The 10,613-nt window shown below is 37.0% G+C and overlaps 1 protein-coding gene across 1 annotated transcript; it reads right to left on the bottom strand.

Moving 5' to 3' along the window:
- On the bottom strand, window positions 1,726–3,500 carry LOC109839797. The gene is made up of 3 exons (XM_020408293.1): window positions 3,285–3,500; window positions 2,697–3,023; window positions 1,726–1,993 (listed from the first exon to the last, which is right to left on the bottom strand). The coding sequence occupies exons 1-3, from the start codon at window positions 3,358–3,360 to the stop codon at window positions 1,809–1,811; spliced, it is 588 nt and encodes a 195-aa protein (XP_020263882.1). The 5' UTR covers window positions 3,361–3,500; the 3' UTR covers window positions 1,726–1,808.

Here is a 10,613-nt window from a genome sequence, read left to right as displayed (position 1 = left end):
GCTCACAGCATTTCGAGACACTTTGTTGGAAAGGAAATCTTGGGGCAACTAGATAGGGTGACAAATTTGGAGAGCCGTGCCTTGCTGGAGGAGGATAGATGTTTGTTGTCAAGTAATGGTCTGCAGAAGAGTTTTTGGACTGAGGCTTCGACATATTCGGGTCATTCTTTAAAGAGTTGTCAACTACTGTGATAGGAGGTATAACTCAATTGGGTGTTTGGTCTGGTAGTGTCACTTCGGTTGAGGCTTCGATGAGGGAGCTAATTGACTCTTAGCAGGTGGAGAGTTTTAGACAGATCATAGAGGTATCACAGAAGGTGGAGAGTGATGCTACTTCACATTGGGTGGAGATTACTTCACATTCTCCATATCATACTGCATCATTTGGGATTCCAACTGAGGTGACATAGTTTGAAGATCATTTGTTTTTGGATGCAGATGATGAGTTGGATTTTGATTCGAGTGCACCTGATAGATGCAGTTTGGATATAGCCATTGGTTCACCTCACGTGGAGGAGTTTGAGGCAATTGGAGGTGCTATCAGCCACAGAGTTGATGATATTGGAAAAGAGTTGCGAACTCTTCTATTGGATTGAGGTCGTTCGCGACCATTTGGGTGAACTACGTGAATGTTTGAATCCTTGGGCAAGAGGATACGTAGGCAGTCTTTATGATGCAGCCAATTTGTTAGTTGATACCGACATTTGGAGAGTGCTTGCATTCTCATTTGGGTTCTCGACTTGTTGTGGATTGAGTCCGTTGTCGTAATTTGTTTCACTTCGTACTAGACGTAATAAGTGAGACATTTGGTTTGGTTGGTGTTGCCTCAGTTTTGGGAAAACTTCACCGAGGTGGAGAATTATTGATTGATGGAATCACGTACAAGAGCCAGAGGATTTTAGCTAACCGCGTAAGAGGCTAGCTAAGAGCCAGCAGTTTGAATTTTTTGGTTTCTTGGACTTCGGGTTCTGGCCCACCCGAAGACACAACAGATATAAATATCACCTAGGGTTTCGTGAACAGTTGGCTTGATGAAAAAGAGGGGGCGCAGGTAGAGGTGCAAGCAGGTGCGGAGAAAGAGAATTGCGGCGTAGGCAGAGGTGCAAGGAAGCATTCTTTTTAGGCGGCTACAGAGAAAAAGTCAGAGGCTTTCTTTGGCTTCGTGCAAACAGTCCTTTTGTGCTTTTGAGAGAGATATTTGTGTTGGGGGTTTGAGAGATTGTGTGAGGGTTTAGATTGAGTGATTGTAAACCCTAGTTGTATTCTCTCCCCTCTAATTGTAGATCCCCCTACTTGCCCCGTGGACATAGGCAAATTACCGAACCACGTAAAACTTGTCTGATTTACTGTTTGTGACCATTGTAATAGTTTATTAGGTTCCCTCGACAAGTCAGTCCTAGAACTGATGAGAAGAAGAGCTGATATCCCACTTTGTTAAGATATTCGCTTCAAATTCTTGTTTTCTTGGTGAGATAGGAATTCTTATTGATCTTTCTCTCTTATTGTGCACCAGAAATTCTGCCGAAATTTCTGTTGCGCACAACACGTTAGACTATAGTTAGATTGCTCTCTTAACCACCATTAAAAAAAAGATTAGAAAATCTAACAGTGAAATTCTACCTTAAACAAAAAATAAGCACCATCAAATATAATATTACATATTATGTATTAATCTATTTAACATATCATAATATGAAACTTTAACATATGAAGTTGATACAAATATTTCACACTATCAAGTTTGCCTATGTCCAACATTATACACTCAATCCTATAGGCAGTCTTAAGAGTTTCAAGCTTTCAGTATACTACATTGGTGGCATTGCAGGGGCATCCGCAATGCCCTCAATGGACTGAGTAGGCGCACAAGCCACCTCGTTATCGGAGCCAGAGATCGGCCCTGCCACCGGTGCTAGACCTGAACTGCGCATCTCCATGGCGACTCTGCGAGAAACTGCTGCCTGTTCTTCACATAATTTCGGTAGAAACACTCCTAAATACAACACCACAAAATGGGATTGATTATGATTGAAAATTTTGATTTAGATTAATCAACGCGTACAAGCCGTGGGACCCACCGCGAGAGTAACTCGATGTTGGCTATAAACTTTCATGATAGTTAATTGCCAAAATGCTAGCACTAGGTGTTCTTGGTCCTTTGGTTTTTTCTCTATTTAAACCACTAACATTTCTTTACACTAGTCCATGTGGGACTAAAGTGGGGGTGTCACAATTCAAAAATATAAGATTCAATTGGAATAGTAATCACGAATAAAATTTGTTAAATTTCACGAAACTATCATGAAATGTTGAGGAACTTGCACGAGTTATTTTACAAGCTGTTTTTATTAAAATAACCATAAACTTTCAAGTTGTTAAGAAATTCTCATATATTATCAGAAACCTATATGATCGTTTATGATGGATACAAGTTCATGATCATTATCTGACAATAATATGTGGTTCATTTGTAATATAGAGAATTGTATATGAAATTCATGATAGTTTTATAAAACATAAATAAACAAGTTCATGGTATTTAAGTCATTAATATTTTTGTCGAATATGTGGTATTTTCTGCTGATTTGTTGACTTGTATTATCTCTGGTAAAAATAGTTTACGGTATTATTTGCATAAGCCGTAATAGCTCACTAAAAAGAATTAACTAAAAACTAAAGTTGTGAACTGATCGTACCTTCACCAGCAGCGAGGTTGAAGTAGAGATCAACGATGTTAGAACAAACATTGTAGCATTGAGGAGAGCAGAGTGTCTGAGTGAATTTTGTTTCTAACAGAGAGTCGGAAGAGATGCCAACAGTGCTCCTGCTAAGCCCGCAGGCTTTGATGCATTCATCAGTCTCAATCAAGTCCGCGAGCTTCTCAGCATCGATGTTTGAAGTTCGACATGAGAATTCAATCTGCCCTCCCCTTCGCAGTCTGTTCTCTAAGACGCAGCGTTTGGCTGATGATGAAACAGCAAATGCACATTTGCTGCTGTCCAACTTCTCGCATGTTATTCCTCCTGCAACGATTGTAAGAGTTGCTTATAGTGCACAATTATTGTTATCAATCACTACAGCGAGTGTGCAAAAAAAAAAAATAAAAAAAATAAAAAAAACTGAAAATTATGCTCGAATCACAGAAAGTGCATGTTTTGAAATGCACTATGCGCTAATTAATTTAAATCAAAATAAGTTCAATCATGTAGCGTATACAACTTCAGATATCAATAACTATATTTGTGCCCAACCAAAATTAGAATATATATTTGTAGATAGCATACCTAGGGTGCCTTGCATGAAGAACGTAAGAGAAAGAGCAAGAGAGATGAAAGCCTTGAAGCGATTGAAGGAAGCCATTGATGCAAATTAAGACTTAAGTTAATTTATGGGATATTTGAAGAAATGGGATAAGTTGAAGCTATTTATAGAGTGATGGATATTTAAAGAGATTAACGGTTGAGGTGGAACTCGCGGTGAATAATGGACTCCTTCACCGTGACGTTGCCTTGGAATTGAAGCAGAGCAGATTGGTGGAAATCTCGAACCCACGGAAGATCCTTTGGGCTGGCAGCTGGCTGTGCATTGTCTCTAGTTATCAGAAATTCTTTTTTACGTTCGTTTTGTTTTATTTTGAGGAGATGTTCTCATTTATGTTTTCTAAATTGGATCACTAGGCTAGTGTTCAGTGTTGGCGTGCCGTTTCCATAATTAACGATCAGTATCCCATTGGACGTTATGTTTGCATAACACAGAATATGGAGGGTGGCGCAGACGAATTGCCAAATTATTGTTGTTGTTATTATTATTATTATTATTATTATTATTTTATTAAAATTTTCAAGTGTGAGAGCAGTTATCTTGATTTTGTTAGGGATTCCTACAATGCTAATCATCAAACCAACAATTCAAAGTATAAGTAAATGACAGACATAGAGGTTGACAAGAAAATAAAACAATAGATACGAGATTTTCTATGAGGTCTGAATTAGGACCAAGTCCTCAACAGAATGGAGTCTTCAATAATTCACTAGATCTTCATCAACCTTTTGTTGGATGCTTTGTTCATGAAAAGGCAATTTTGCCTTTGTGAATAGTCCCACATTAGAAAATGAGATGAATAGTATTGGGTATATAATGGTTCTCTTCTTATTGGGCTTTGAATAGTGTTTTGGGTTTTGTGGGCTTTGCATATCTATCTCACGCGCGCACGCACGCCTCGCCTCGCGCGTCGCACCGCACACGCACACATTTTTGCTTCTCAAACTTTTATTTTTGCACGTTTTGCACGTTTTGTAACGGCTGCATGCGGTAACTGAAGCAAGATTTGTGCGTAACGGTCCCTTAGATTCAGCGGGGGTTACACTTCTCCCCACCTATATAAGCAGGCTTGGAGCTCATTTAGAGGTACACCAACGAAGAGAAGAACTACTTCTAAGCTCTCTTCTTTCTCTAGTCTCATTTCTCCAAGAATATTTTGGCTACATATTTACATTTATATTTTGGGCAACCATTTTTTGTCTGAGCATAAGCTCTGTGACTCACACCCGAGTGCAGAGGCCGGCCGATTCTGGGGGTTTTTACCGCTAGGGGAGAGGGGACAGATTGCGCCAGGGCGATAGACGGGTCCTCAATCTTCTAGGGCAGTGACATCACGACTGCTCCCGATCAGGCCTGAATTTTCTAACTCTTTAATTTGGATTTTCTATTATTATATTCCTGTTTTGACAGCAATCTAGAAGATTGAAAAATTTTCTTACTGTTAATTTAAATTAAAAAAAAACTGTTCATCGGGATTACTGTTCACCCGAATCTTCATATATTACTTGTTGTATTAGTTAATTATTTTAATTTGTTGCATCTAAATTAGTTAAAAAAGAAAAAAAAATTCTGCTTCTGTACTCAATTTCTGCATTTGTCACTTTTCATATATATATATAGAGTAAAGAAAAAAAAATCTTTAAGTGAACCGGTTCAAGTTTTCTTAGATTAGTTGGTGTCTAAGGCAAGGTTTAAGGGTTGCGTAAAGCGTGTTGGCCTTCTTGTTTTGATGGTGATTTAGCAAACAATTTACATCTAATGTTGTTTGTCTAGTGTTTGTGTTTTCGTATTTATTCTAGGCAAACAACGAGTTGGAGGATGGATGATATTGCGCATTTACGATCATATCCAATGGAGGTTGGCGGAATAGTAGAGTAAAGTAACGCAATTCAAGTTAAAGATACAAGTTCAAGCTTCATCCGCAAGTTTACTAAGTTGAGCTACAATGAAGATCAAGATTAAGCTTGGGTAACATTAGTTTAGGTTTTATATTATGTGTGTTAGTACTTTAAGCTCAATATTATACACACACATTATATTGGTTTCCATGTATATATAGTTTCATATATACGTACATGATTGGTTTCTATGTATATATATAGTTATATATATACATACATGTTTTGAGTTTTCATGTTTATAAATATGAGATTACATATTTCATATTTGTTATTGTGTTTTGGTTTAGCTATATAGATATGAAACAAATTTACATTCATATATATAATCATATGTTTCATACTCTATTATGTTTAAGAATATATTACGAAGAATATGCATATTTATAAAAATATTGTGTTTCTAGTTTATAGACTTCATAAAAACATTTAATATCCTTTATTAAGTCTATAAGAATGTTTGAAAGTGTTTCAAAGTTGTTTGAATTTGTTTTGTAAAAATCAAGTTTTAACAAGTTAACGTTCGTGCATGTTCGTGCATAATTTTTACAAAATAGATGAGTTTTCACAAATGGTAAGTGATATTTAAGAAATTATTTCTCTAATATGTTTATCTACATGTTTAGAAACTTTCCTCAAATTTTTACCATTTTTGGAGTTGTTTTACTGTTCCAAATTGATTTTACAAAATTATGTATATCAGCAGATTTTCAGAAACTGTATATCTATGTTAAAACATTTATTTCTATTAACTGGGAAATTTTTTTTCAGAAATTCTTTCTCTAACATATTATTATACATGTCTAGAACCTTCCCTGAAAAGTTTATAATTTTTAGAGTTGATTTACTATTTTTAATTGATTTTAAAAAGCTGGATACGCAGTACTACAGTACCGCGGTCGACCGTGAAATGTCCAGAAAGCTTTTTTTGTTGCTGTGAACAGTGCGGTCGACCGGACGAGGCTCTGCGGTCGACCGCGCAAGTTACCGTTGCACATTAATGGCTAGTTCTGTTTTTTGTTTATTTTAATGTTTTGGGGGTGTTTTTCTTGGTTTTTGGGCTTGTTTCATGAGCCTATATATACCCCATGCCCTCATACTTCTAAGGGTACTCAAGAAATATTTTAAACAAGTTTAAAGAGTTTTAAACAAGAGTTTAAGTTTGGTTTAAGTTTATTTAAGAAGCTTTTAAGCAATTGGGTGTTTGAGTTTGTGAATTCAATTCCACAAGAGCTTGAGGAGATCATCTATTGGAGTTTGAGCAATCAATTATTCTCCCTCCATCTCTTGTCATCTATTGAGAAGTTTCCTAAACTCTATTTCTAGCTCTTTTATATATTTGATTATCATTGTTATTAAGCTAGAATTAGATTGAGTTTAGTTTTGATTTATATCTCTTTGTTCACACACAACCATTGAGCTTATTGTATTTACATTCATAGTATAATTTGGGGTTGTGGGTTTGTGACTAAGAGTGTGAGCTTTCATTTGTTCTCATCTATATTAGAGAACAAATCATTTGTTATGAGCCCTAATTGTGTAGATCACTTTGTAATACACTTGTACACCGAGAGGAGTGTGTGGTGAGGACGTAGTCGATACCGAGAGGAGTGGCGTCGGTAGCCTAGTGAGAGGTGGTAATTCCGAACACTTGAGGGAGGCGATACGTGATGACCAACACTTGAGGTTGTTGCTAGTGTATGTACATTGTGAGGATTTGTGAGAGTTGTCGGTTGACTCGATAACCGAGTGTGTAGAGTTTTCGGTTAGTTAGAAAACCGAGTGTGTAGAGAAGTTCCGACTTCCAAATCGGATTGTGTAGTGGATTCTCCCCGAGAGTGGGGAGCGGAGACATAGGACGGAGGTCCGAACTCCGTGATCATATCGTGTGTTTGGTTTGCATTGACGCACCTATTTTTGTTCATCTTATAGCCCATTGCGCCTTGCTTATATTGTCCACTAGTTTATATATCACCCTTGTGTTTGTTATATATCCTTACATATATTTCACCATACATCATATTTGCTAGGATAATTGTTAGTAAGTTTTAATTGGTATAAAATCGGATTAGATTAGCATAAACCCTATTCACCCCCCTCTAGGGTTCTTTCATAGCGACCTTAGGGTCTAACAAAGCGCTCTGCAAGAAACGAGGTACTTAATAGATTTTTGATCAACCTCTAGTACTATCCTTACCTGGCCAAACTACCTAAGTAAAACTTTAATCTTTTCACTTTTAGAGTTTTTGGTTAAGAGCAGGTTTAATTAAGTTTCTGGTCTAGTAGTATTGACAAAATCCTTTATTTGATCAGATTACATCTACCTAGACTAGTAAACTCAAATTGGACTTATGGCAATTCCTGATCATTCAAAAAGTGTCAAACCTGAGAAGTTCACCGGTGTCAACTATAAACGGTGGGCTAATCAGATGAAATACTGGCTCACTACCTTAGGTCTTTTATCTGCTATTGACACTCCTGAGTCTTCTACTAGTGGTTCTCAACCTTTGACTCCTGATCCTGCACAGCCTGCTCCTTCCACTTCTGGTTCTGGTGCTAGCTCCTTTTCTAACTCTATGAAACCAGAAGAAATCAACTATCATTATTGTCATAGGATTCTTAGTGCACTTGCGGACAACCTTTATGACATATACTATGAGTTCAAAAGTGCAAAAGACCTATGAAATGCTCTTGAAGCAGAATATGGCTATGATGATGCCGGAATTCTGCGTTTCACCTCCTCCTCCTTCAATAAGTTCATGATGGTTGATGACAAGCCTATTAATGAACAAATTCATGAATTCCTAGATTTCCTCCGTCATCTCCAATCAAAAGGAAACACTTTTACTGACGATTATAAAGTTTCATGTTTGGTTGATAAACTCCCTCCTTCCTGATCTAGATTTGCTGGAGATCTCCGACACAAGCAAGGAGATCTAACCTTAACTGAAGCCCTCAAGGCTATTCGTATTGAAGACCAGCATAGGCAAAATTCCAATACCAAGAATGAAACAAAAGCTAAAGTAAACTTGGTAGAGGATAAGCCTAAATCTAAGAATTTCAAACCCAAAGGGAAGAAATTCAAGAAAAATAACAAATCTTTCAACAAATCTTCCTTCAAACCAAATCCTAATTCTTCCAGCCATAAGTCAGATGGAAAGTTCTGCTTTGTCTGTGGTAGAACCAACCACTTGGCTCCCAACTATTTCTTTCGGAAGAAGGAACCGGCTAAACCTATTCCTAAAGGAAATGGATCCAACAAAGTTAATATGATTGAAATGAATCCAACCTCTTTTAGGTTAGCCTCTTCATCTCATCTTGTAAATTCTATAACTTCTTCCACTGATTGGTATTTAGATTCCGAAGCAAATATCCATGTCTGTAATGATCGTTCTTGTTTTTCAAATTATCAGGAATCAAGTGGAGGAAGCATAAGCTTAGCAGATGACTCCACTAAATCAATAATAGGAAGTGGATGTATAGAGCTCACCATGACTTTTGGAAAAGCTCTTCATCTGCAAGGCGTTTATCATGTTCCTTCTCTCCGTCGCAATCTGATTAGTGAATCTCTTCTTCTTAGAGATGGTTATAGGATTGTAAAAGAATCCAACAAATTTGTGATTACAAAGAGTAATGTTTTCATAGGAAAAGGTTTTATCTGCAATGGCCTTTTCAAACTCAATGTAATCAATTCTAGTTCTAATGAAATTTCTGAGTCTTCTGTTATACAAATTGTTGAATCTTGTGATGTCTGGCATGGACGACTTGGACATGTCAATTTTCAAACCTTGCAGAGAATGAGTAAATTAAACCTTATTCCCAAATCTTCTCATGATACCTCATCTAAGTGTGAAATCTGTGTTCAAGGGAAACACACTAAGAAACGCTTCAAGTCTATAACTAGAAACTCCGAACCCCTTGAATTAATTCATAGTGATGTGTGTGACTCAAACCGAGTTCTCACCCGAGGGGGTAGGAGGTATTTTGTGACTTTTATAGACGACCACTTCAGATATTGTTACACCTATCTTCTCAAAACTAATGATGAAGTCTTAGATAGGTTTAAGGCGTACAAAGCTGAATCTGAGAACCAACTTGACAGGAAGATCAAGATTCTAAGATCTGATCGTGGGGGGGAGTATACCTCAAATCATATGACTGAATATTACCATGAACACGATATTATTCATGAGGTTACTGCTCCCTATACACCACAGTCTAACGGGATAGCTGAATGAAAGAATAGAACCCTAATGGACATGGTGAACTGTATGTTACTCAGTTCAGGAGTACCTGAAAATCTCTGGGGTGAAGCTCTTCTTTCTGCTTGCTTCATTCTCAATAGGATTCCCCAGAAAAATTCTGATACAACTCCTTATGAATATTAGAAGGGGAGATCTCCTAATATGAATTTCTTCCGGGTTTGGGGTTGCTTGGCTAAAGTAGCTATTCCCGAACCTAAGAAGAGAAAATTTGATTCTAAGACTGTAGATGCTGCTTTTATTGGATATGCACCAGATAGTAATGTTAACAGATTTCTAGTCATCAACTCTGAAATCAGTGACATATCCAACAATATCATCATTGAAGCATGAGATGCAGTCTACTTTGAAAACATCTTTCCTTTCAAATCTAAAATCTCAGAAAATCCCAGATCATCTATTCCTTCTGATCTACCATCCTATAGTTCTTCTCAACCTCTTGATATTGAACCTCGAAGAATCAAAAGAGGTAGAATCGAAAAGGATTTTGGAGAAGACTTCCTTACCTTTCTTGTTGAAGGTGATCCAAGTTCATTCCAAGAAGCAATGGATTCACCTGAATCTCCTTTCTGGAAAGAAGCCATTGATAATGAAATTAAATCTATTATGGAAAACCATACTTGGATACTCACCGACTTACCTCCAGGTTGTAAACCTATTGGTTGTAAGTGGATATTCCAGAAGAAACTCAGAGCTGATGGTTCCATAGATAAATTTAAAGCTAGATTAGTAGCTAAAGGCTATACTCAACAAAATAGCATTGATTATTTTGATACCTATTCTCCTGTAGCCCGAATCTCAACTATCCGAGTATTATTAGCCTTTGCTGCTATCCATAAGCTAATCAAACATCAGATGGATATCAAGACTCCTTTCCTGAATGGTGATTTAGATGAAGAGATCTATATGCACCAACCTGAAGGCCTCATTACTAAGGGTCAGGAAAACAAAGTCTGTAAGCTTGTTAAATCTTTGTATGGTCTTAAACAAGCTCCTAAACAATGGCACCAGAAATTTGACAACGTCATTGCACAATATGGCTTCACTGTGAATGAACACGATAAATGTGTCTATTCTAAAGTGATAAACAATGACTATGTCATTATATGTCTCTATGTTGATGATATCCTTA

This window comes from Asparagus officinalis, chromosome 4, assembly GCF_001876935.1.
Source record: "Asparagus officinalis chromosome 4, Aspof.V1, whole genome shotgun sequence".
In the NCBI taxonomy this organism is placed as follows: domain Eukaryota; kingdom Viridiplantae; phylum Streptophyta; class Magnoliopsida; order Asparagales; family Asparagaceae; genus Asparagus; species Asparagus officinalis.
Note: the sequence above shows the minus strand (reverse complement) of the source record. Positions and strands in the feature narration are given on the sequence as shown.

What these genes read in the sequence shown, in the direction of transcription:
- LOC109839797 (XM_020408293.1), bottom strand. Translation starts at nt 3,360, where the DNA reads ATGGCTTCCTTCAATCGCTTCAAGGCTTTCATCTCTCTTGCTCTTTCT. An exon ending in CTTCATGCAAGGCACCCTAG is followed by an intron (nt 3,024 to 3,284) that starts GTATGCTATCTA and finishes CAATCGTTGCAG; the next exon opens with GAGGAATAACATGCGAGAAG. An exon ending in CAACCTCGCTGCTGGTGAAG is followed by an intron (nt 1,994 to 2,696) that starts GTACGATCAGTT and finishes TGTTGTATTTAG; the next exon opens with GAGTGTTTCTACCGAAATTA.